Source organism: Neoarius graeffei, chromosome 2 (assembly GCF_027579695.1).
Source record: "Neoarius graeffei isolate fNeoGra1 chromosome 2, fNeoGra1.pri, whole genome shotgun sequence".
Taxonomy (NCBI): Eukaryota; Metazoa; Chordata; class Actinopteri; order Siluriformes; family Ariidae; genus Neoarius; species Neoarius graeffei.
In genome coordinates, this window is record NC_083570.1 from 126,091,721 (window position 1) to 126,119,446 (window position 27,726).

General features: G+C 43.7%; 3 protein-coding genes across 4 annotated transcripts in view; all 3 read left to right on the forward strand.

Moving 5' to 3' along the window:
- Positions 1–19,613, forward strand: part of LOC132882264 (NLR family CARD domain-containing protein 3-like) — a 54,411-nt gene extending 34,798 nt beyond the window's left edge. Inside the window, exon 9 of the mRNA XM_060915550.1 lies at positions 19,457–19,613. Within this exon, the coding sequence (XP_060771533.1) occupies positions 19,457–19,598 (142 nt within the window). The 3' untranslated portion in view covers positions 19,599–19,613. The remainder of the gene's footprint in view (positions 1–19,456) is intronic.
- Positions 1–27,726, forward strand: part of LOC132882261 (NACHT, LRR and PYD domains-containing protein 12-like) — a 292,932-nt gene that overhangs the window by 181,252 nt on the left and 83,954 nt on the right. The window lies entirely within an intron of this gene.
- The window catches only part of LOC132882266 (uncharacterized), a 247,947-nt gene that overhangs the window by 46,528 nt on the left and 173,693 nt on the right, over positions 1–27,726 (forward strand). The gene's annotated exons all lie outside the window — the stretch shown is intronic.

The window sequence follows — 27,726 nt, forward strand, 5'->3', positions numbered from 1 at the left end:
CTTGATTCGACAATAATATAAATCTATAGTGTTTTATAAATGCACGCTGTAGACGCCGGAGAAACGAGTTTATTGTCCCTGTGTCGTGCACTATAAGTCTAGTAGAGACCCATCTGAGATTCAGTCTCTCTCTCTCTCTCTCTCTCTCTCTCGGATTAAAGTTCATGGTCACTCTGCTGTTCTCTGTTCAGCTTCAGCTGCTGATGGTTTAATATCCCACACAACAGATGAGAGAAATAAATATAACACTCAGTATTATCATTATTAATGACACTGTTAATTAGAATCAAAGTCCGAGTCCTTCCCGTGTCAGGACCTGGTCTTCCCAGGCAGTCTCCTGTCCCAGTACTAACCACGCCCTTAAGGTGCATTGGGCGGCGCCGATCTCTGCTTCTATAGCCCTCGGCCTCTTGCCTATACAGTTAGGGTTACAGTGGGGGGCGGGTCCTCTGGTACCCGCGAGAGTTTAACTCCCCACTCGTCAGTGGCGGAGCCGGACAGTTTTTCTCGGGGTGGCCAGACTGAGATCATTGTTCACACAGGGGTGGCACATAAACTGATCTCTTCTTGTTGTTGTTTTTCTGTGTGGCAAGTCGCTGTAGGTCTCATGGTGTTTCTTGGTCACTCCCTCATTAATCTGGGCAGGCAGTGACTGCCATGTAGAATTACATCATGAAGACCTGCATAATAAGATTTTAAATGTATTACTAAGCTGATTAGGGGTGGCACGGTGGTGCAGTGGTTAGCGCTGTCGCTAAACAGCAAGAAGGTCCGGGTTCGAGCCCCGTGGCCAGCGAGGGCCTTTCTGTGCGGAGTTTGCATGTTCTCCCCGTGTCCGCGTGGGTTTCCTCCGGGTGCTCCGGTTTCCCCCACAGTCCAAAGACATGCAGGTTAGGTTAACTGGTGACTCTAAATTGAGCGTAGGTGTGAATGTGAGTGTGAATGGTTGTCTGTGTCTATGTGTCAGCCCTGTGATGACCTGGCGACTTGTCCAGGGTGAACCCCGCCTTTCGCCCGTAGTCAGCTGGGATAGGCTCCAGCTTGCCTGCGACCCTGTAGAACAGGATAAAGCGGCTACAGATAATGAGATGAGACTAAGCTGATTAAAAAAAAAACCTTAAACAGTTGTGAACATTGTGCCTTTTTAATTGATGAAGCTCACACAATTAAAAAATTTACTGATATATAATAAATAAGAGAAGGTACTTAGATATATAACAGAAGGCACTTCTGCAAAAGTTTAATTCTTGTGTTGCTGTGATTCGAAGCAAACTGATTTACAAATGATATTTACAAATCGCAGTATTGCAGAACACACTCCTGTCAATCAAACTTGTATTCTTGTGTTGCTGAAGCCAAACTGAGTTTTACAGAAGACACTCGTGTCAAACAAACTGACAAAAGTCGTATCCTCCGGTTCACGTGACTTAAAGCAAACCTATTTACAAATTCCTCCATGTCCGGGGACTCGGCTCGTTCGGACTCCGCACTCACAGCACCCAGGTTGCTCAGTCTTTCATCATCCATAGTTGATCTTCAGTCAGTTTTAATCAGCTTCAGCACTGAAAAGCTCCTTTCACAGGCAGCTGCACTCACAGGGATGGTGACTGCCATTTTACACAATCTAAAGACCTCATGAAACACCTCATGCTGGGGCTCAATGAATTTGGTCAGTTCAACTATTCTAGATGGTTTTTCTTGGCCTGTGTGGCTTTTCCTCTCCAGGATTCTTTTTAGCTGATGTAACTCGTGTCTCCTGTCTTCAGTATTGCTTCCATAGATGGATGCAAAGGGTAGCAGAGCTGCTTCATCACAAAATGTAGCGTTTATAGGATTCGGCGCCGGAACGCCCCTCATCACTTGACAGTTGGGTTGAGAAAACAGTGTGTTGATCTCACTGAGCATATGGTCAAGGACTGGGTAAAATAACCCTGTGCAAAGACTGTCCTTTTGCTCAGGACCCCCACCTAGCTGACTCATGACCGCATGTCCATCAAGCCTTTTGCTCAGTATTTTCTCTCTTTTGGGTGCAGGATCAGTCTCGATGTTGCACTGTTCAGCTGTATGGAGAACTTCTTTCCACAGCTCTTCAAAGTATGTTTCAGCCCTGCAGTCTTGAAGAGTCTGTACAAGAGCTTGAACTAAATCAACAGCTAAACCTAAATCCAGATTAGGAGACTGCAAGGCATCCGAGAGGCATCTTGCCTCCCCAAAAAGCCCAGTCATTACAACTAGAAACCCTACAAACTGGAGGTCCATTTGGGCAAGCAGGCCTCTTGCATCAACTGACCCATCACCATTCTTTTCTTCCACGGTTTCTTCTAAAACGCTGATAATTGCAGGCAGTCTATCAAGAATTGTTTGACAAGACTTATGTTGACAGGCCCACCACACACTTAACTTTTGTAGCTCCCTTGGCGCCCCATTGTACATTTCTTTCCATGTATTGAGCCATTTGGTGTGAACATAGGACCCAGACGTGAATGTGTACAGTCTTTGCGCAATAGAAGAGAAGCACTCTCCTTCTGGGATAGCTTTAACCGTGTCCACAAGAACTAGATTAAGGCAGTGGACATTACAATGTACATAAAAGACCTGCTTTGCCACTTCCTTTACACGAGCCTGAACTCCAGGGTTCTTGCCGCTCATGACGGATGCTCCATCGTAAGCTTGTCCGATCAAATTGTCCCTATATTCCAGGCCGTATTTTTCAAGGGTGTGTGTTATTTTGTTCGCCAACCCTGAAGCATTAAGATGCTGTGCAGCTTCAAAGTGCAAAAAGCTCTCTTACAGCTCCCCTGTAGTAATACCTAAGAAGAAGAAGAAGAGATATTTGTTCTCTCTTTTTTACATCTTTGGTTTCATCTGCCATCAGAGCAAAGACTTGACTTTCCTTGACCTCACTGATGATGGTGGAGCGCACCATTTCTGCAAATGTGTCCTACATTTCATTTTGGATTTGGTGGCTTGTATATTTAGCATGAACAGCTTTCAGTTTCTTTTTCACAGCTGTGTTGTGGTTACTAAGAACCTCTAATATAGCGAGGAAGTTTCCCTTGTTGCCTGAATCCACTGTCTCTCTCTGTGACCTCTTTGTGCTGTTTGGTGTTGCAGTTAACAGTAAAACTTCAGCTATACTTTTAATAGAATCACAGTTTTCCTGTATCTGTTGTGTTTGCTCTTGTGACAATTTAGTCATCAAATATGTCTTGTTTTGTGTGTGGGCCTACATCTCAAGATTTTTCCAGGCTAGCATAACATTTGTGTGTGCTTCAGACTTGGCGTGGGACGCAAAGCCTCCATCTTTGAACGTTGCCTATTTCCAGTTTTTATCGCCCCTATCAGAAGTGAAAACTGATTCGGTGTTTGGAAGGCCAAAGTGCCTGCAGGCATCACAATAAACACAATCCTGGCACTGAGAATATTCAATCCATGTGTGATGGGAATACCACGAGGCCTGAAAGTGCATATCCTGGACCAATTTAGTGTTTCATGAAAAAAAAAGTATGTCCCTTTCCACACTCATCCAGAAGGGTAATGTTGCACAAGGCCATCTGTCTACAGCAGAAAAAAATAAAATAACAAAACGCATCTGGAAAAATCCCAAGGGAGTCTGGAGCCAGATTCGTGACATCACGTGCAGATCCGCCAGCAGGCTGAGAGAGCTCGCATGGGTTCAGTGCACAGTCTGTGTAGACAAAGTTTAAGCTCGCGATTTTGCACTGAAATATGGAATTGTCGCCTGAGCTTCTAAACCCATGGATTCATGTATCAATGCTCATCTATCTATTGTTACATAAATCATATTTTTTCTAATTACTATTATGTATTTATACATTTCTTCATTTAGAAGAGTACTGGCTACTGTAGGAGAAAGATTTCATAAGCTCAGGGTCTCCGTGGATCCTTAAAAAGTATTCAAAAGTCTTAAATAAAATGTACGGTTTTTAAGGTCTTAAAACGTATTACATTATTACATTACATTTAGCAGACGCTTTTATCCAAAGCGACTTACAATAGAGGACATAAACATAGCCTATAACACTTGCAGATACAGTGTGCACAGGAAATATACAGAACAATAGGTGTAATTGCCAACTGGGGTTAGTAGTGTTTTTTTTTTTAAATACTTTAGCGCAGGGTCAAGTAAGACAAGACAGAAAGACAGACACTTACACAAACGCACCGCACAACGTGCCTAAGAGTCTACCCCGGGTCTGGGCCAGCTCAGGCATCAGTGCAGTAAATAGTCATGAAAGAGGAGAGTCTTTACATGCTTCTTGAAGGTTAAAAGAGATGATGCTAGTCTAGTTGCTTCTGGAAGTTTGTTCCAACACTGAGGGACTATTACCGAGAACAGTTTTGCCTGAGATCGCTTGGAGCGAGCAGTGGCCACTGCTAGTCGGTTTGTGTTGGAGGAACGCAGCTCTCTGGCAGGAACATACGGCCTTAGCATTTCCTTCAGATAAGCTGGGGCTGTTCCTGAGATGGTTTTGTAGGCAAGGGTCAGGGCCTTGTACTTAATCCGGGCTGCCACTGGCAGCCAATGCAACTGGATAAATAGAGGAGTAACATGAGCCCTTTTGGGTTGAGTGAATACCAAACGTGCTGCAGCGTTCTGAACCATCTGCAGTGGTTTTATTGCACAAGCAGGTAAACCAGCTAGGAGGGAGTTGCAGTAGTCCAGGCGGGAGATGACCATGGCCTGAAACAATAGTTGTGCTGAATGTTGGGTCAGGTAAGGTCTGATTTTCTGTATGTTGTACAGCACAAATCGGCAGGTCCGGGCGACTGATGCAATATGGTTGGAGAATGACAGATGGTCATCGATCACAACACCAAGGTTTTTAACGACTTTGTTTGGGGCCACAGTGGTAGAGCCCATCTGAAGGTTGATGTTGTGACGAATTGACTCTTTAGCTGGGATCACAAGGAGTTCGGTCTTGGATAGGTTCAATTGTAGGTGGTGTTCCTTCATCCATGTTGACAGGTCGGTGAGGCAGGCTGAGATGCGTGCTGAAACCGTGGCGTCATCTGGCTGAAAGGACAGGTACATCTGGGTATCATCAGCATAGCAGTGATAGGAGAACCCATGTGTTCGAATGACATGTCCCAGGGAAGTAGTGTACATTGCGAACAGAAGGGGCCCCAGCACTGATCCTTGGGGTACGCCTGTGGTGAGGGTGTGAGTTAAAGACAGTTTTCCTTGCCATGACACGTTGAAGGAGCGACCAGAGAGGTAGGAGTTGAACCAGGAGTGGACGGCACCAGTGATTCCCATGGTTGTGAGTATCCTGAGGAGTATCTTGTGGTTGACAGTGTCAAAGGCAGCTGATGGGTCTAGTAGGATGAGGACAGAGGATAGTCCTTCCGTTCTTGCAGTCCTAAGAGCTTCAGTTACTGACAATAATGCGGTTTCAGTTGAATGTCCACTTCTGAAGCCAGATTGTTTTGGGTCCAGTTGTCCGTTCTGATTTAGGAAGTTGGTAACCTGTTTTGCAACTGCCCTTTCCAGGGTTTTTGATAGGAAGGGGAGCAGTGAGACAGGGCGGTAGTTTCCAACCTGTGCTGGATTGAGCGTAGGCTTTTTCAGTAGAGGTGTTACCCTTGCTTGTTTGAAGGCAGAGGGGACGGTTCCAGAGGACAGTGAGGAGTTCATGATGCATGTAATAGCTGGAACTACTGTTGAGGCAATGTCTTGAAGCAGGTTACTGGGCACTGGGTCCAGTGGGCAGGTGGTGGGACGGCTCTCAGCGATGAGTTTGACGACATCACCTTCAGAGAGTGAAGTAAATTTACGGAGTGTTGCAGCAGTGTGAGTAGTTTCTTGGGGTGAGCTTTCGGTTGAGGGAGGGTCGCTGAATTGCTTGCTGATGTTTGCTACCTTTTCAGTGAAAAAGGTGGCAAAGTTGTCTGGGTTGAGATCTGTGGCAGCAGGAGGGGGAGGAGGGTTGAGCAATGATTTGAAGGTAGAAAACCGTTTCCTTGAGTCCGTAGTGTTGCTGATCTTGTCGTTGTAGTAGGCCTTCTTGGCAGTTGTTACAGAGGTGGCGAAGGAGGCTAGTAGAGATTGTAGGTTTTCAAGGTCTGATGGATTGCCAGTTTTGTGCCACTTCCTTTCCGCCGCTCTGAGAGTAGTACGTAGGGCACGGATGGATTCAGTCAGCCAAGGTCGAGGTTGGGAAGATCGTGCAGGTTTAGTGGATAGAGGGCACAGGTTGTCCAGGCAGGAGTTCAGTGTAGAGCTGAATGACTCTGTCACAGTATCCACATCTAGTGAGGACAGTGTGCTGGGGGGTGGCAGAGCAGAGGCGACTACTGATGCAAAGTGAGTGGTTGACAGTTTGCGTAGGTTACGTCGGTATGTGACCACCGGAGGAGGGGTGGCAGGTAACTCAGGTAGATTGATTGTGAAATGGATGAAGAAATGGTCTGATACATGCAGTGGTGTTATCTTCATGTTGTTTGCCTGACAGTTCTTAGTGAAGATCAGGTCAAGTTGGTTTCCATTTTTGTGAGTCGGGGAGCAGCTGGCCAGATGAAGGTCGAATGAGTTCATCAGGTCCTTGAAGTCATTGGCGTATGGCTTGTCTAGGTGTATATTGAAGTCGCCAAGGATGAGTAGCGGACCATCCAGATCTGGGATAGAAGAGATCAGTGTGTCCAGTTCATCCACCATGGCATCTAGTGGGCGATAGATCACTACTACGGACAACTTGATTGGAGCAGTCACCTTGATGGCGTGGTATTCGAAGGAGCTGTAGTTATTGTTGGGCAGCAAGGGAGCGTAGTTCCATTGATTGTGGATTAGGATTCCCGTTCCTCCTCCTCGTTGTATTGGACGAGGGGTGTGTGAGAAGGAGTGGGTGATGGACAGTGCTGCTATGGTCGCTGTGTTATCAGGCTTCAACCAGGTTTCTGTTAGTGCCAGCATGTCTACAGAGAGGCTACTGGCATAAGCAGGGATGAAGTCAGCTTTGTTGACAGCAGACTGGCAGTTTGAGAGTCCAAGAGTAAAGGAGCTGGTTGCAGTGGTGTGAGGTTGCAGTGGCCGGAGGTTGGAGAGGTTTCTGCGTTGGTGTGTCTGACAGTAAGGCTTGCGCCTCTTGTAGATTACAGGGATTTTTTTTCAGTGACTTGTTGCTGAAGAAAATTGAGACTTTTCCATAATTTTGCGAGTCGTCGTCTTGGCTTATTTGGCCTCCAACTTATCGGCACATCAGCGCCACCTTCTTGAAAATTTCAGTAATTTTCGAAGAGTGGCATTAAATTTCATCTGGGTGGAATGAAAGAAAGTTATCAATGTCCGGAGAGACTATTTTTCATGCTATTTCACCAGCGCACGTCCCTGTCTAACCAGACAGTTAAAGAAGCGTGTGCCTATAGCATAGGCATCACACACTATTTAGGGGGCAGTGTTTTCCCTGTAGGCCTGTATGCACGCCGTAGAAATAGACATACATGTCAACCCCTCACGGCTCTCACCTGTACTCCCTGGTAAAGAAATCCATAATTTCCATCCCAAATCCATAGTAATATTTCATGCACAATAAAAATGTATCAGCTCTTGCCTAATATATGCACTGGTTTATTTCTGTACATCCATATGTACTGTTAACACTCAATTAAACAACAGTCAGTGTTTTTCTTAACCCTATATCAGTTCAACAAAATTTAGTGTCTCTTCTCACATCATCCAATAATTTGGGGTTCACTCGGCACATTGTTGTATTCTTCCCTACCAATTACCTACTAAATTATTTATGCCTTGTGATCTGACACAGAACACTTTTTTGTTTTGGCCTTAACATAAATATGATGAATTATCATGTGTAACTAAAATCACCTGTGTTCAAAGTGGAAATAAATGTCAATGAGGAGTTCATCCACAGGAATCGACAACTCTTACTCCAGCAGCAACACAAAGATTTGCTCAGTGGCAAATACATCCGATGTTGAAGATGTTGGGCTGTTTCTCTCTCATTCTTGTCAGCACAGAGTTCTTTCTCCCAATCATGACGCTGCAATCGTCACTGGCAAAGCCAACACAATTTGTCCAAGGAATGTCCTGCTTCCTGAAAAAAATATATCAACATTTTCAATTTATATCAAACTTTTAAAAAAATATTTCAGACATTATCAATACAAAAGGAAATATTAATTCCACATAATTACAAATGTTTTTAAAACAAATTACATGCAACTTGTATTAAAAGGAATATTTCAGACATAATTAACACAAAAGGGATAATATTTATTTCTCATAAATAACATACTTAAATGATATGCAACTTTTTAACATGTATACTTCAGACATTAATCATACAAAGGAGATAATTGTGCATAACAGAGTTAAAGAATTTATTTTTATTCATATATTAAAGCCTATTTACAAATACATAATCACATCAGGCATTTAATTTTTTTCTCATCTCTTGATTTTAAATGATCATCTCATTTATTAGTATTACGATCATCATGCATCTTTAAAACAAAGTTATATTTCAGAAATTATTCATACAAATAGAAATGTATTTATTCTATATTCATTAAAATGGACATAACATACCTACTGTAATACTTCATCCAAAGTTTTGAAAACTGACTCCGCTGTACCAATGTTACACACTGGCATGTCCAAAATTCTGGATCGAATTCGGGAAGAAAGCGACCTCCAGTTTTAGATGTTTTGAGTTTTTTCTTCGGTGGTGCCGACATCGTGACCTCTTGACCTGTCTATTGTTACGCTACATGTGCTGTTATTTCCTGCTCGGTGTGCAGGAAAATCACAATTGCGCATGCTCAGACATTCGGAATGGCTTGTTGGTACTAGCGGAAGTACCGGTTGAGTAATTCTAAATGTAGAAAATGACGGCTCCCATGCATTTTCGTATTTCATGACAATTTTTTGGATGGTAATAAATCAAAATAATTTTAAGGTGAAAATGTAGAAAAATCCGTAGTTGAATACCACTACGCCCGTACCATTTTTAAAATGCCGAAATCCGTAGGGGTTGACATTCGTGATTTTATAGACGAAGAAGTGTTTGAGTGGCTATTTCAGACACGAGTGGCGGCAAGATGGGCAAATGCAGGTTTAATGATAACTGGCTCGAGGATGAAAAGTATAAGAGATGAGAGAAAGTCTTTACTGTCATCGTCACTTTTCCAAAGGTACAATGAAATTGAAGGTGCTGTTGACTCATTATGAGTTATAGAAAGAAAAAAGGGAGAACAAATAAAGTATAAAAATAAATAGTAAAGTATACAGAGTTGCACTGGTAAAATGGTATAAACAGAATATAAACAGAAATCTATTGTATGGTTCTATATGGACACGGATTGCACTGAAAATAGTATAAACAGAATTGTTTTGGTTCTGTATGTACACAGATTACACTGATAAGAAAATATATACACACGTGCATATATATTTTGCACAAATTGCACATTTGAGTTTAAAGCCATGATTGCTTTGGAATAAAAACTGTTTTTAGGCGTTTTGTCCTGCTTTTCATTGCTCTGTATCTCTTGCCTGATGGCAAAAGCTGGAAGAGACAATCAGTACATTTACATGCACGTCCAAATCGAGCTGCTGTTGGTAATCGAGCAAAGGGTCCCAGCAGGGGTGCCAGAGAAATCCAATCCTACATGCACAAGTGAAATCGGGCTATTGTGCAAGGTGCACCCGAGCCACACGTGGCGCTACACGCCCCATCGTGTTGGTACACTTCCGGTTGTCGTCATGAAGAAGAGCTATAGTGTTGCCAGATACTGCTGACGTTTTCCAGCCCAAAACATGTTCAAATCCACTAAAATGCACTTAAAACCCCCAATCTGGCAACACTAGAGTTCCGTGTTCAAGCTGTTAGGCTTGCTCTAACAGACTATGGCTACAAACTGTCTGGCGCAGACCACTGTTTTGTAAGACAACTTATTTTGCACAATAATATTTTTCTAAAGTCCATTTTTTGCTTACAAAAAAAAATTTATTTTTGCTTACAATTTAACTTATGTCTTAATAAACACACAAAAAGTTCAATTGTTTTGTTTTTATTGACATTCTTCAGATGTTGGACATACATATATACATACACATACATATATACATATATATATATATATATATATATATATATATATATATATATATATACACACACACACACACACACACAAATACAATGACTTGTTTATGTACACAGTTCACAGCTATGCAACAGCTGTACAGATGTATTTGGTGATACAGTAAGTGAGCTAAATTTTAACAGTGCAAACAATGCCACAAAAAGAAAAGATTCATGCCGTTGTCATGATTCGTTGTCATGCCGACCGAGGCTGTTGTGTTTCCCGCTTGTGGTCTCGTCACTCGTCACTTCCGGAAGTAGCTCGACAAGTAGCTCGATAGGGTATACATGCACAAAGTAGCTCGGCAGAAATCGCATAAACTAGGTCGTGTAGCTCGATTCCGAGAAATCAAGTTCGGTTCAATTTCAGCCGAATTAAGGTGTATACATGGCATTTTGAACTTCGATTTCAGTCGAGCAACGGCAGAAATTTGATTCTCTCTATGTGCATGTAAACGTAGTGAATGACCGGGGTGTGATGAGTCTTTTGAAATGTCCGTTGCTTTCCTGCGGCATCTGGAGGTGTAAATCTGTTCCAGGGTGGGGAGGGGGCAGCCTATTGTTTTCTCTGCTGCCCTAACGACCCTGTGGAGCGCCGCCTTCTCTGAGGATGTGCAGCTGCCGTACCAAACACACGGTCCGTACGTGAGCACACTCTCTATGGAGCAGTGATAGAAGGCCCGGAGCAGATTTTGGGGGAGACGGTTGTTTCTGAGGATTCTCAGAAAGTACAGTCTCTGCTGCGCCTTCTTCAGCAGCTCCTTGGTGTTGGCACTCCAGGTTAGGTAGTTCTCCAGCTCAATGCCGAGAAACCTGAACACCGGGACCCTCTCCACACAGGCCCCGTTGATGATGAGTACTTATAAACACATTCATGAGGAGAATTTGTTAAGTGTCAAATATGGCATAATTTCGAATAATAATAATGATAAGTGTATTTGGCAGTGTGAGGTCACTGTGAGCCTTTAACAGAAGAATAATCCGGAGCCTTCTTTTGTTAAATGGATCCCAGTGACATCACACTGCCAAAACTGCTTATGATTATTATTTGAAATGATGCTGTATTTGACACATTTGGACAACTTCGCTTTGTGAGAGTGTTTATAAGTACATAATCTTTCTGCAAGCCCAAACTAATGGATTAAGTTTTCTGCTCCTTTAAAGCAGACTAATTCTCCTTGGCTTTTGCTTGGCCCAATGTTGGGCAGCCCTCTCATAGTCCATCTCGCTGTCATCCATGCTGATGTGGATCAGATTGTCCAGCGAGTCTTCTCCTCACTTATTAAAATCAGTCGGCTTTGTCCGTCTGGTGGGGGACAACATCGGCAGCCAATGAGATCGCTTATAATGAATCGGAAACTTCCAGGATGTCTGACGTTTTCTTTCAATATTTTTATTGGACAGTTTGAACACGTCATCTTGACACAGCCAACAGATTACAGTTTGTTTACATCATACCACGCGGACATATTACTTTGAAAGAATCAACACAAACATTGGAAAAAAAGACGGCTTGTTGAACACAAATATCAATCGATATGTAAATGGATCTGTTATTTGCTCTCCTATGTATCGAGTTACTTGTGGGTAGGAAATTTAACGTATCGGTATAAATCTACAGTAAGTGTATCGGATTTTAACTAAAGCGACTAAGCGTATTGGCAGGCAGAGCAAGCGGATCGGGCCCGATACGCTCAAATGCTTTGGGAAATCCATGTACTACACTGAAGGCCGAAATGCTGTGGGTTTTGCGAACGGTTAGCCGACACACTCCTACACGTCCAACAAAGACGTGAGCACCGTCTTCAGGGCAATGTTCCCTGACTCAGAATGTGCAAATTACAGGTGATGTAATATCTCAGCAGTTTGAAAATCTCCTGTACAGTGAGGCCAGAGGTTTGGCCTTCATGTCCTTCAGAGGAATCCAGAGTTGATGTATTTTTCCATCAGAAAGTGAGTGGGTCTTATCCTGGCCTCTGGACGTTCTGCAGAAATTTGCTGCTCTTGTCCCATGGGCAAACTGAAGTTGAATGTGGGTTTTCAACAAATAGAGGTGGAGACCTGCAACATAACCGAGGAAGCAATCATTGCACAGAGGCTTATATGCGACCATGTCAGAGTGTGTGGAGGAGTGACCAAAGTGCCTCTGACCAAAGAGATGGTCAGTTACTGTGCCATAGCACGCACCAGGTACAGAGCACACCTGGATGAAGAGAGAAGTAAAAAGGAAAAAGATGACCAAAAGAAAGAACGTGGTGGAGGAACTTGAGGAACCCAAAAGGAAGAGGAGATCATTGGAAGGTGTATGTGAGAGTCTCCAAAAGGATGCTGACCACATGGCAGAAGCAGCAGAGAATTCTGCTGGCACCAAAATGGCAACACTAATAACAAACACCCTGAGACGACGAGCCAAGGAAAAGGGAGAGCAGTTGGTGGTCCTAAATGCTGACATTGAAAAGAAGGCTACTGAACTGAGATACTTAACGGATCAACAGTAAAAATTGTGCAAGACAAGAATATGTTGTTGTTTTTTGGACTCTTATTCCCTTATTTTTTACTCTGTCCATTTTTTTGGACTCTGTGTTTTACTTGTCATTTGCACTTTCATTTATTTGCATACTGTTTGTACATTATTTACAGCAGTATTGTTTTGTGGTATTGAGAAGGCCGTTGCCTGATCTGCACTTTGTTGGTAAATATGCACTGACTATTTGCACTGTTGCTCAAATACAAATGTGCTTTGTTAAACTGAACAGCCTAGAGTGTAGTTGATTTCATATTTTTGCCGTGGTAGTGGTCTTCATTTTTATTCTTAGAGGTCTTAAAAAGGTCTTAAAAGTCATTAAATTTGCAGATGAAAAATGTGCAGATACCCTGAAGCTACACACCTGGAATCGGCTAAGCAGGGCTGTATATACATGCAATGTGTTTGACGCGTCCCAAGATCTCAAGCCCTGACACGCAGATCCCTTGATACATGTGAAGTAAAATGCAAAGAAAATGTGACCTTGGGCGCTGTGTGAGACGGCTGCCTCTCCAGTAGCTCTGTAGTTTTTAGCTCTTTAAGCCTCTTTTTTTTTTTTTTTTTTCTCCTCTTCTTACGAAGACACAGCATGTTTTTCTTCATATCCCATGGATATTTTTAACTTCAACACGCAACCAGGAGCCAGTTTTCTCACTTATTCGAGAGAGGAGCTGCTGGCCCTGAAAACAATGGGACGAGCCGGGATACGACACCCCATCCCGGCGGAGCTGAGGAGCGAAGCGCTGGACACAGCCGAGCCGAGGGAGAGCGCCCCGAGCCCGGCCGAGCCATGCGACGAGAACGTGCTGAAGCGCTGTGTTTATGATGGCTGCTCTGAGATCAGCACTCTGGGAGCCAAGCAGAGGAAACCATGGATGTGTAAAAAGCACCGCAACAAAATGTACAAGAAGAAGAGGGGAAGAACTTCCTGTTTCTACACTGAACACAAAAAAATGCCGAAAACCAGTTTCCTAGCTCTGCTTTGTCTTGCATTGTGTGCGTTAACAGTTTTAGCCAGATGTAAAACACCTCTGCGAAACCCTCTGCAAAGACACCATCGACGTCCTGTTTTATTTGGCAGCCCGTCACATGCTGCCTATTTGCCATATGGATCAGAAGCCTACTTCGCTTTGGCTCTCCGCCGTCAATCGGCCATTTTGGATTCACTGTCACTCAATTCAAGATCTCGTGCTCTCAAGTTATTCGCTAGTGGCGTGCTTTTGCTCGGAGGAGACGTGAGCCCCAACCCTGGCCCTTCTAATGCTCACTCTGAGCGTGGTTTAAACGCGCTATATTTAAATGCTAGAAGTGTCAAGGCTCTCATTCCACTCGAAGAGAACCCTTCACGTAAAATATGCAAACTAGCCATTCTGCAAGAGTTGGTCTACCGAAATTCGTACGACGTGGTTTGCATTAGTGAAACATGGCTGGATGAGTCAGTCTCATCTTCGGAGATTTTTACAGGATACACTATCTTTCGCAAGGATAGAGTAAACAAAACTGGCGGGGGCGTACTTATTGCAGTTAAGCCCGAAATCAAGACTCGACGCTGGCAGGAACTAGAGAGAGACAATGCTGAGTTCATAGTCGTCGAGCTCTACAAGGACCATAATTCACCGGTTATTCTTTATACATTTTATCATCCTGAACTGGGGCCTGAGGATCTACACGAGCTCAACCTCTCTTTGCAAGAGTCACCCGAGACAGCTTGTTTTATTCTCGTCGGAGACTTCAATCTTCGTTCTGTCATCTGGTCTCCGGACGAATCTACCCCAGCAAACACGGGCGCATCTTCAGTAGACGAGGCATTTCGTACTCTTATGGAGGATAATTTCTTTCGTCAGTTCATTCAGGGACCAACTCACATAGCAGGAAACAAATTAGATCTGTTGCTGTGTAACTTTCCGGAGGTTATTGAAGATGTAACAACATGCACTCCAGCTGAAAGCGGATTTCCCTCGGATCACTATCTGATAGAGTTCTTCATAAGACTAAAATTTACACGATCTAAAACTGTGCGCCGTAAGACGTACGACTACAGTAAAGCCGATTTTGATGATCTCAGAAGACGCCTGGAACTGGTCTCACTTGAATTCTCTCTATCGGACGATGTCGATAATTCCTGGACTCAGTGGAAAGATTTGTTTCTAGCTGCGGTAGGAGAGTGTGTGCCAGTTAAACTCATATGCGATACAAACACTCCGCCTTGGATTGATGGTGAGGTCAGGCATCTTATGCGGAAGAAATGTCAAGCACTAAAAAACTTTAGGAAAAACAAAACGTCCGAACGTAAACAAACTTCGAAATATTAGCAACGATCTCAAGACCCTAGTTAAATGTAAACATCGTGACTGTTTGGCGAGGATTGAAGGATCTTTTCGGGACAACCCAAAATTGTTTGAGCTATCACAAAGCAATTCTGCACCATCGCTCAAATACGGACGCTGTGATTACTCACAACGGTCAAAGCGCTAGTAAGCCCGCAGATAAAGCGGAAATGTTTAACAACTATTTCTGTTCCGTTTTCACTTCTCCCAGCTCAGACAAAGCGTTTTGTGGTTATTCATGTCCCTTGAGATAAGATGAAAAAAAATAGCTGAAATAACGCTAACCGTCGACGAAGTGCGTGACTGTCTATCAAATCTAGATGTAACAAAAGCCAGCGGTCCTGATGGAATTCCTGCTCGTATTCTAAAGGAGTGTAGCTCACAAATAGCTCCAAGTCTTTGTGATTTATTTAATCGCTCCTTAAAAACTGGGCGCTTTCCTTCAAACTGGAAATGTGCCGACGTCACTCCTGTTCACAAGAAAGACTCAAAGGAGCCTGCTGCAAGTTATAGCCCTATCTCTTTGCATCCAGTTGTAAGTAAAGTTTTGGAGCGCTGTGTTTGCAACAGACTTTATGATCACATCTCGCGACTAATAACATCACTCCAGCATGGCTTTGTGCGCAGTCGCTCGTGCGTCACACGACTTCTGTCCGTACTTCACAAAATCGGTGAAGCTCGAGACAAAAACAAACAATCGGACATTTTATATCTGGACTTCGCAAAAGCTTTTGACTGTGTTGACCATACTATCCTGGTCGAAAAGCTGAAATGGTACGGTATCGATGGGTGTCTGCTAGAGTGGTTTCGAGATCATCTTGGGGGAAGAACACAGAGTGGTAATTGACGGCGCGGTCTCTAAGCCTCTGCCCGTGACCTCCGGTGTGCCTCAGGGCAGCCTGGTCGGTCCTGTGCTTTTCACTATTTTTATCAACGATCTTCCCGAGGTCGTGGATAAAGAAACTGGAGTCGCTCTATATGCAGACGACACAAAACTTTTTCGCACTATCCTGACATCCGAAGACAGCGAGCAATTACAGCGCGATCTAGCCAATGCCGAGGGGTGGAGTTGTGAATCGAACATGCAGTATAATGCCAACAAGTGCAAAATATTGACCGTCACGCGGAAAAAAACTCCAATCATTCATGACTACCACCTGGGCAGCACGTGCCTTCAACGAGTTGACAGAAAAAGACCTGGGCGTGGTTATTTCAAGTAATTTAAAATGGGATTCGCACGTCTGCTCAATAGTCAACAAGGCTAACCGGATGCTTGGCTTTCTAAAAAGATCCTGTCCGTTGCTGATGGAAATTCAAGTGAGGAGGACTTTATATTTGTCGCTCGTTAAGTCACAGCTCTGTTACGCGTCTGAAGTATGGTCCCCTGCTAGTGTCAACCTTAGAAGCCTGTTAGAGAGAGTCCAACGACGTGCAACGCGCTGGATGCTACAACAGCGTATTGGGGATGCTACTTACTCAGACTCAGAAGCCTGCGCTTGCTTCCTCTGACTTATGACAGGGAGATTAGAGACTTAGTCTTTGTATATAAATGCATTAATGGCCAAACAGATTTGAACATAAACCTCTACGTGTCTTTTGTAACTCATGACCGGTCTAGGGCCCAAAATCTGAAATTAATTTTAAAACCTGCACACTGCAGAACCTCAACTTATCAGGCCTCATTCTTCAATAGGATTGTTAAACCATGGAACTATGTATGTAAATATTTTTCCCCAGATAAATTCCGTAGCCTCCCTGTTTTCAAATCATCCCTGTTCGAGCTGTACTTTGAATTACTGACCTCCACCTATAATACGGACTTTTCATGTACTTGGTCTGTGTACCGTGACTGTGGTTGCCACAGATCAATTAAGTTTAATTTTAATTGTATGATTTTTCTCTTTTATACCTTCGGGGAAACGCCTTGCATGGGTCGCCCGTTCGCGTTCTCCCCTTTGGGCTGACTTACTTTATTTTTTATGTTTATTTCTTTTTTTATGTTTATTTTGTAACAGTCCAATAAAGTTGGTAAAATAAATAAAAAGGAAACCCAGGGGCTGCAAAGCCGGAGCTAAGCTAAAGGCTAGGCTAGCGGACAACCGGCAGCGCTACAAACCATCCATTCCCTCCGTTATCATGGGGAATGTGAACTCGCTGCCGAATAAGGTCGACGAGCTCTCCGCACTGAACAACCAGCGGATTTACCGGGAGAGCAGCTTATTTATTTTTACGGAGACATGGCTAACACACCTCGTACCGGATGCTAATGTGGACCTGCGGGGATTCACTGCTGTGAGAGCCGACAGAGACACTAAAGCATGCGGGAAAGGCAAAGGTGGGGGACTCATCATTTACGTGACCAACCGCTGGTGTAACCCGGGACGTATCTCCGTAAAGACAGTCTTATGGCCCTTTTCCACTACCCTTTTTCAGCTCACTTCAGCCCGACACGGCTCGCGTTTCGACTACCAAAAACCAGCACGACTCGGCTCGCTTCAGCCCTGCTTAGCCCCTAAAACTCGCACCGTTTTGGAGTGGGGCTGAAGCGAGCCAAAGCGAGCCGAGTGAGGTTGGGGGCGTGAGCAGACACTCCCCTGTGCACTGATTGGTGAGGAGGCGTGTCCTCACACGCCCACACACGCTCCGCGAGCGCGCTGGGATCCGTAAACCCGGAAGAAGAAGAATTACGAATTACGAGAATTTCTGAAGCCTTATGCACCTTGCCTCATCTATACGCTCTTGCCAGTATTTGTCTGCGTTGTCGGTGACAACAAGCCACAGCACCAAGACCAGCAACACTAACGACTCCATGTCCTCCATGTTTATTGTTTACTATTCGGGTCGTGAGACTACCGCTTAAAAGCTCACTGATGTCACTGTTTGCGCTGCTTAACGACATCACCTGACGTCCACCCACTTTCGCTAACTCCACCCAATGTGTCCACCCACTTCCAGCCAGCACGGTTCAGCGCAGTTGTAGGCGAAATGCAACTCCAACAGCCCCGCTCAGCTCGACTCAGCACGGCTCAGCCCGACTCAGCCGTGTTTGTAGTGGAAAAGCGGCATTATGTTGCCCGGACCTGGAGCTGCTAGCCGTTAGCCTGCGGCCATATTATCCGCCGAGGGAGTTCAGTCATGTGATCACCATCTGTGTTTCCATCCCTCCGAGGGCAGCCGCTGCATGTGAGAGGATTCACTCTGTCACAGCAAGGCTGCAGACACAGCACCCTCAGGCCTTTATCATCATTTCTGGGGACTTTAACCACGCTACTGTGGACTCTACTTTGGCTGCTTTTTACCAGGCTGTGGACTGTATCTTTTTAATTTCCCTGAGGGAACCCTCCCAAAGGGATCAATAAAGTTCTCTCTAATCTCAGTAAGTGTATTATCGCCCAGCGCTTTCATGTTTACTTTTGTGTGTGTCAATAAATAGCATTATCCGTGTACCATACAAACACAGGAACACCTAATTTAGAGTATAGTCTCTCTTATTTCTTACCCTGGCAACAGTCAACTTGTGAATTGCCGATTTTCTTGGTCTTTTTCTCGGCTCTGCTTGGTCCTCAGCTTTTTCCGGGTGCCTCGCACGAAGCGCTCCCATTTCTCTCTCATTGTCCAGTCTTTTGGAAAATGATGAGTACTAATCCCATCATGATTGGTGTTGCTACACCCTCCTACGATACATCTGTTAACCATTTTAATAATTACGTGATAACGTTGAAGAAATTTGCAGAAAACCACCAGGTCGTTTTCTCATAAACAAACCAGCGCTTAAGTAGGATTCAGAGGGAGGCGTCCCGCACGTGACGTCACAAAAATCAATGTTTGCCAGGAAATCCAAATGGCAAGTTTTTTTCAGAGGTGGACGAATTCGCCGCAAATGGCTTGATTCCAACTGAATTTTTCTGGTATTGCGCAAGGTAAAAAAATTGCACAAAATGTGACATATTTGACCACAGTTTAATATAAAATAGGAGAATTACATTGATCTTGCTCCTAAATTTACCCATGATATGCACTTTAAAGTTTCTTTGTCTGTCCCCCCCATGGCTGTCCTTGGAAATACTGTAAGCTGTGGCTGGGCTGGGCTATCGGCTCGAGATCTGGAGATGTCTAAAACAGGAAAAAGAAATGGAAGCCATTTCAGTTATGCTACTAATACATGTGTGTGTCATTTGTGAGTGTATGAATGTGAATCCTATACCTGGTGGCCCGCTCTGGTTTGGGCATTTCACTGAAAGCCCAACTGCATTGTTGTGCCCTTGATGCACATGAAGTCTTTCATCTGTTCATTGAGATACTGTACACAAGTTAAAATGATGACCCCAATATGTCTGGATGTCGCATCTAAACCACATTTTTGAAATGAAGTTCTTGAAATGTTCTCATTTAATGCAAACAGACACGATCAGTAGCGCTGCAGTAATTTGTGGATTGTGGTTGGCATACTGTAACCTCCCTTGACCTCCACTTTGCAGAGCGCACTCTGGGAGATGTACTCCACCATCACGGTCACCATCTGAATTGGCAAGTCGATCATCCGTGGGTGAAGACAGAAAAGTTAAAGTTGTCAGCATGTCGGATTTAAGGTTAAAACTGTCAGCATGGGGGCGCTATTGAGCAGAGCATGGAGTAGGATGCCTTTCTTGGGGCTCCTGCAAAAATAGCAATAAATCTTGACTAAGACAGCAACTACAATTGGAAAATAAGTGATTTAATCCATAGAGATTATTGTTGGGATACTAACGACCGAGTAGAGAAGCGGTATCAGCTGGCATGGCGGAAAAGTTAAATAAATACAAGTTCGGGCCTAATGCGCCTCGGCCTGCCAGGAACACGAGGCAGACTACGCTTATGCCAGGTAACCCAGACCCGCCGTCACCCACCCAGTCGGAAAGTTCAGGGATGGCAGCCGACGAATTTAAAGCGGACGTTATATCATCCATAAGCAGGCCTAGAAATTCATATATTTTTTCACCAGCCAGCCGGACTAGTTCCCTTCCAAAGTAACTCGCCAAACAGAAAATCAACTCGCCAAAATTTGTTCATGTATGAATTTTACTTCTGTCAAAAATAACGTAAAAGAGAGTAGTTACCATTGTTCATGACTAATGTGCATTTATTTCAAGACCCGAGTATTTTGATGCTGTTGTTAAATACATAAATGAGAACAACACAGAGCACCATAATATAATATCAACAAATAATAATATATTGGAAAACTGGGCAACTTGGTGTACAAGTATTGAAAACAAATATACTTACTATCATGACTATAGCACCCAAAATATGTCCAACATGCTTTCTGTATTTAACCATTTATGAGAGAGAAAGCATTAGGAGCTTCATATTGACTAGGAATCAACTTGAAAAAAATTAATTATTCCATAAAAATCGTATCGCAGTCGAGGCCTACCCTGCTCCCACATTTGCTTATAAGTCCTTTGTCGTTTCTCCTTCTCGTACGCTTTATCGGCGGCCTTTTTCTCTTCAGACCGAGGTCGCTTTGTCCCCGTCTCTGGCGGTTTCTGTACACCTTTCACAAAATTCCACATCGCAACATGGCTTTGGCAGATGTAAACAACAACAAAACCACACGTGTTTAAATGGGCAATAATGTGGCCACATCTATTGAATTTGATAACGTGATGTGGCAGTGGGGGTGTGGCCAAGCGTCGGTCTGTGAATGGAGGGCGGAGTCAGGGAAGGTAAGTGGTGAGATCATTGCACCTGATGGGGATTAACGTGTTTGTGTGTCTTCTCCAGTGACCGCACCCTTTAAAAGGAGAGGAGAGCAGAGAAAGGGAGCTCTCTCTCCCCAATCAGAACACATGCGTGCGTGCGTGTGTGCGCGCGGCTGGGAAGTGATAAAAGGCTGAAAAGCTAGCAATAAATAGTTCATTGAGAACTCAGTTCTGGCCTGCCGTGCTTCTGTGCTCCACCCACCTGGTCCAATACTACACGTGATTACCGCGATATTCAGCGAGATGCGTTATATGCATGCGCAGTAGTGAAAAAACCGACAGCCTGACTCGTACACGATATGATTCGGAATTCTTTGGTATTTTCCGTCCTGCCGATAAACACATCGATTAACACAGACACGGCACGCGCTTAATATGTGGCGGCTTTAGCTGACAGGGTGTCTGAATCTTCGCTTCATATATATTTTTTTTATTTTCAACTAGCCAGCCAGGCTGGCTAGTGACAGGAATTACCCGCCAAATGACAAATTAAGTCGCCTCGGGCGACCGGACCACCGCAAATTTCGAGCCCTGCATAAGGGAAGAGATCTCCATAATTATCAGAGAGGAACTTAAGAACGCACTGGTGGAGGACTTCAGTGTCCTAAAGTTGGAAATACAGGCGATGCGGTCGGACATCGTAAATAACACAGCCGCGATCCGCACAGAAATCGAGCATATGAATGTGGACATTCAGGACATGAAAGGTGGACTGTCAACATGGTCAGACTCGGTGGTTTCGCTGCAGTCTACGGTGACCAATCTTCAAAAACAGGTGGTCACCCTAAAAGACTGGTGTGAGGATATGGAGGGCAGGATGAGACAGGGCAACATCCGAATAACCGGCATCTATGAACAGCCGGACTCGAGCTCACCGACGGCTGTATCAAAAGTTATTAGAGAAGCCCTGCAGATGGACCGGGACATCAAAGTAGACCGCTCGCACCGCATCGCAACCCCCCGGACAACAGGAGACCGGGAGAAGCCACGAGTGATCATCGCCAAGCTGTACCATGACGGAGACGCCACGGAGATCCTACGGAGAGCGCGGGAGAGAGCTCCGCTGATCTACAATGGAAACCGGATTGCCATATTTCCGGACTACTCCTCTGCCGTGGCCAAGGCCAGAGCTGCATTTACGGATGTAAGGAAGACGCTCCGGGGACGGAGAGGAGTCCGTTATGGTCTGCTTTATCCTGCTAGACTCCGCGTTTCATATAAGGATGAGGACAAGGAGTTTCTGGATCCTATGAAGGCCATGGAGTTTGTCCAGAAGAAGCTTATCCCATTCAGAGAGCCTCAGGTCTGAATGTATCCATACACGTATGGATAACAGTAAGGTGAACACTATACTACCATTATTAAGGCTAGTACATAAATATCACCTGTTATATCCCAGCAGTAATTCATTTGCTGCTCCAAGATCTCAGTTGTATATTGTATTTTGTACTTAAGTTAGTTCACTACTACATAAGTTAATGTAATTTTATTACTTTGCTTACTTACTCATTACTACACCTGGAAGGTACAAATGTTATATTTCCAACATTTAAGTTGAACTTAGGCCACACCAATTCGATCAGTTGGTTCTCGGAATCGCCGCTTGAAGAAAATGAAAAATAAAAAAAAAAATTGAAATTGAAATCAAAATACTGAAGACTGCAGGTTGAGGTCACGTGACGTCGAAAACCAATCAAATCGCCCCTTTCACTTTAGATACAGACTTGTGGAAGAAACCTGCCTGTGGAGGGGAATCCTGCAAAGCCTATGTTTGTGATTGTTAGGATATTCAGCGAACAGAAGCGTAAAATCTTTGACAGGTGTGTCGAAATTCAAGAGGGGGAAAACTTTGCACAGTTGTACTCAAGATGCCGTGAGCTTGTTACCCTGCGATGTGCCAACTTGGACAACGACTCTGTGGAGGTGGGTTTGATTTATATATTTCACTGATTGATGTGAGGGGCAAACAAAATCATTCGAAGTATTTAGCCATCAGAAGTAGTTACTCCTGGTCAAATCTTTTTTTCTGTGCATTGTAGATGTTCAATCGACTGTAATTCAATCGTTTATTTAGCCTCTCTGTTTACTGGTTTGCCTGATAAAAGACGTGCAGCCAGAGCTAGCCCTGCTGACAAGGACAATACAGGACACAAATTTACTGTAGGCCTACTGGGTTTATTCCCTTGTTCATTTTTTCTGGGTCGCATCCCTCTTGAGCAGGGCTGCCGACTGTTATGCAGTGAGCGTGAGACACGCGTATGACTGCCCTCTCATGCCCTCACGCAACACACCTCCTGTTTCTCATGCAAAAACATCTGCTCTTACTCTCGCCCGATTCACCTAACTGCACGCTGATGAATATTCATCTCGGTTAAATTGATCGCGGAGTTTTAGTCACATAGGCTACCGTCCGCATATCTGGTGAAACAGCGCGATCTTGTCGTTCTAATGCTATTAGTCACCCGTTGCTGTGATAAACTGTTTTCGTGAGTATTTTACCATCAGAGCATTTGTTTAATTTTATTTTTATTTCGCCCACTCGCTTCATATTTCACCGGACAATTCCCCGGGGGAAATTGTGAGAGGATGCAGTGCGCGAAGCAATTCGCTCACGCATGTTCGCTGGCCGTGAATGTGTGACCCGCAATGATGTTTCAATGCAATGATTGTGTGTGTGCTTGAGACAGCAGCCGTCATGAAGAAGAGCTATTCAACAGTATAAACAAAGTGACTACAGGCGGAAATTAGCATGTACTGCTTTAACCTGGGACAGACATCTGTCCTTACCACAAGGATAATGTTTAATTTGTGCACTGTCCCTTTTAAAAATAAAATAAACTCTAAGAAGAGTGTTTGTAGTTTGTATGTACGAACAGAAGTGTTCCTAATAAAGTGGGCGGCTAAGGTGAGGCCTGTCGGCTGCCCTCTTCTCAGTTTCTTAGAGCAGCGGATGTTTGAAAAAGTGCTTTTTTTTTCCAATTAATTCCATAGAAATGAATGGGGTTTTTTTGGGACAAGTGTGACTACTACTTTTGAGAAAATTATGTCTGTAGTGTGAAATTTGTGGCTGAAAACAGTTTAAGTTTGAAATTTTGAGCATGATTTGTGTGTGTGCTTGAGACAGCTTTTCCCTCTGCCCCGTCACTGGCCCCAATCGGCATGGTGACGGGCCTGAACAGGAGAGTTAAGACACACACACAAGATTATGTCAGGTGTCTGCTGTTTTGCTAAGGAGTAGGCCTCGAACAATCACAAATAACTGGACAACGAAAGCAGCTATTCACAAAATTCTTTCACAGTGAGCGCTAGAAGGGTCTCCTGAATAAAATGATGTATTTTTTTGTTTGTAGTCTTAAAAATAACGACACTAGAGCGATTTAAAAACGTTGAAAAAGTGCTTTTTTTTCCAATTAATTCCATAGAAATGAATGGGGTTTTTTTGGACGATTTTTTCGCGACTACGTCGCGAAAAAATCGTATTCTGTAGAGGAAAGTAATAGCATAGTGAGTCCGATCGAACCGCACGTTTTGATATATTGTTTGTCTGTGTGCGACGTACGGTTGTGTGACCTGCTATGAAGCTACAATGCCATGATTTATGTGTGTGCTTGAGACAGCTGCCCCCCTCCCCTCTGTGCTCGCTTACTGAAGCCAGTAAGCATGGTGACAGGCCTCACACACAAGATTTTGTCAGGTGTCTGCTGTTTTGCTAAGGAGTAGGCCTCGAACAATCACAAATAACTCGACAACGAAAGCAGCTATTCACAAAATTCTTTCACAGTGAGCGCTAGAAGGGTCTCCTGAATAAAATGATGCATTTTTTTGTTTGTATTGTTAAAAATGAGGACGCTACAGGGAGTTAAAAACAAGTGACTTTTCAGCAACGTTTATACTGGGAGTCAATGAGGCCGCTCACCTGTGCTCTCCTCACTTTGAGGCTTGTCATTCAAAAACCGTAAATCCTATCGTTTAGGTAGACACATTGTGTGAATCAGGACAAGTTTTCCTACTACTTTTGAGAAAATCATGTCTGTAGAGTGAAATTTGTGGCTGAAAACACGGTTTAAGCGAGAAAGTTTGAGCTTTTTTTTCAAACTGTCTGCACTCTAAGCTTAATGACCCTCACTGGTGTGTAACGCAATAGACACCCATTCAAAAGCCGGATTTTCTCCCAGAAACCACATGGCGTTTGAACCGGGCCTGATCCGAAAGTGTAAAACCTAGCAGAAAAGTTGAATGCCAGATCCACAGAGGAGAAGTTTTCCTACGTTTTAGAGTTTGAATCATGTCTCTAGGTGAAAGCATGCCAGAGCAGCGGATGTTTGAAAAACGTTGAAAAAGTGCTTTTTTTCCAATTAATTCCATAGAAATGAATGGGGTTTTTTTGGTTTTTTTGGGTTTTTTTTTTTCAGTGTGAGTATATGAAGAGTATATGAGACAGTCATTGGGTTACTCATTTCTGTAATTTAAACAAACTAAAACTATCCTGTTTTACCTCCGGCCACAGTGCTGCCCTGCTGTGATCGGCTCAAAACTCAAGACAAGTTGAGTTGACGGCTCCAGAGGAAGTTGCGCCATTTTCTAATTTATACAGAGCAATTTAAGGTCTTTGCACTTTTGACAGCAAGCTAATTAGCATGTTAGCGGCTACAGTCGGTACTCGGCATGTTAAAAGTGGGTCAACGTTGTAACGACATAACGCTACTGTACAAGCAATGCTTATTTAACGGTAACAAACTTAAGCCCTATATGTTGAAATTCCTCTCTTATTCGTTCGTTAATTTATCACACAGTCTTACCTCAGTCAACTTCTTCCCTCCTTCTGTGAAAATTCAATGTCTCAGACGCGGACACAAGTGGGCGGGAGATGCGTTTGATTAAGTCTCCTGATTGGCTGGTGATAGATTGGTGGGCGGGGGATGCGTTTGATTAAGTCTCTTGATTGGCTGGTGATAGATTGGTGTCATTATAGCGCGTCGGAGCGGTTCATGCCAGGCTCGAGTTCGCTCAACTTCAAAAAATATTGGTTTAGCCTATTTTTTAAATAATTTTCAAAAATAATTTTCAAAAAGTTACCTGGGCCACGGCCCCCCTTCAGGAATTCCTGAAGGTGCGGCGGCAAAAATCAAGGTGCGGCGGCCCGCCGCAGCCAATTGTACATAGCGGAAACACTGCAACCAATATTACCGATTCCGTGATCCATGCAATAATGCTGACAGGTTATGTGCAAAGTGTTCGCCTTTGCTTCTCATTTCTCCTCCTGGTTGCCCCATGTCTGAAGACTAAGATATATATTTCATATTATAGATAACGGACACACTAAAAGTCATAAGCTACAACGTTAAGGGTCTTCATAATCCTATTAAGAGAGAGAAAATTTTGCGGCAGTTGAAACAGGTTAACTGTCAGATAGCATATCTGCAGGAAACCCACTTACCTGATGAGGAACATGAAAAGTTAAAGTCATGGGCAGACAAAGTATATTACTCCTCACACCACTCCGGAAGAAGTAACGGGTGTCTATACTTAGACAAATCAACTTCACACAAACGCTGGTGCACAAAGACACTGAAGGAAGATGTGTTCTGGTCAACGGGCTAATTGATGGCAGAGAGGTATCCCTTTTAAACGTATATGCACCCAATGAAGACGAGCCAGGCTTTATCAGAATACTGTTTGATATAATATTACAGTATAGCACTGGTCTATTGTTGATGGGAGGAGACTTTGTGTGATGTCACAGTTAATGGATCGGCAACCTGCCTCGAAAGTCCCCTTGTCTAAAATGAGCAGAATGCTTAAACATCTATCTACAGAGTCAGGTCTTGTGGACGTATGGAGGAGCAAATTTCCAAGAAGTAAAGATTTTACTTTCTACTCAAGTAGACGTATGTCCTATTCAAGGATTGATTATTTTTTTTTACACCTAAGAGTGAGTCTTATAGGATAGTAGATATTGAGATATTACCTATTACAATCTCAGACCATGCACCCATCGCGCTTATGTGGAATATAGGCCACAGACCAACTTCCAAGCAGTGGAGGCTTAATGCATCTCTTCTGAATGATAAAGAATTTGTCTCCTTCATCACAGCAGAGTTTAAGGATTTTTTAAATACCAATACCTCGCCTGAAACATCACCACTGATACTGTGGGATTGTGCCAACGCATACATCAGGGGCTGAATTATTTCATTCTCATGCGCCAGGAAAAAACAAAGAATCTAAACAGAGAGAATTGGAGGATAAAATAAAAGAGCTTGAACAAAAACACTAAAACTCGGCATCAATCAGTATCCTAAATAATTTGAATGCAGCTCGTAGAGAACTTAATAGTTTACTATCAGACAAAGTTGAGGGAACACTGAGATTTACCAGTCAGCGATACTATGAATATGGCAATAGAGCGAGTAGATTATTAGCATTTAGTTTAAGAAAACAGCAAGCATCCAACACGGTACAGAGAGTAAAGTTACAGGATACCTTTGCTACAAAACCTGATAGAATAGCAGAATCCTTTGCAGAGTTTTATAAAGGCTTAGATAAGAATACAGACACTTGCTCGGATGATACGAAACTTGCAGAGTTTCTAGACCACATAAAATTGCCTGAATTGACAGAGTCCGCAGCAGAAGAGTTAGATAGGCCAATTGAAGAATGGGAGATCAAGCAGGTGATTTAATCTCTCAAAAACAAAAGCCCAGGTCCAGATGGATATATTAATGAATTTTGCAGGACATTCAAAGATTTGCTATCACTGTTGTTACTAAAGGCATACTGTCATGCACTTGAATCAAAAATTATGGCACCATCCTGGAATGAGGCAACTATAGTGGTGATCCATAAGGAGGGTAAAGATCCCACTGAATGTCAATCCTACAGACCAATATCACTGCTGACTGGGGACTTGCGTATATTAACGGCAGTCTTGGCCAGGCGAGTTAATCAGATCATCACTCAGATAATCCGCCCTGACCAGACTGGATTCATCACTGGGAGATATT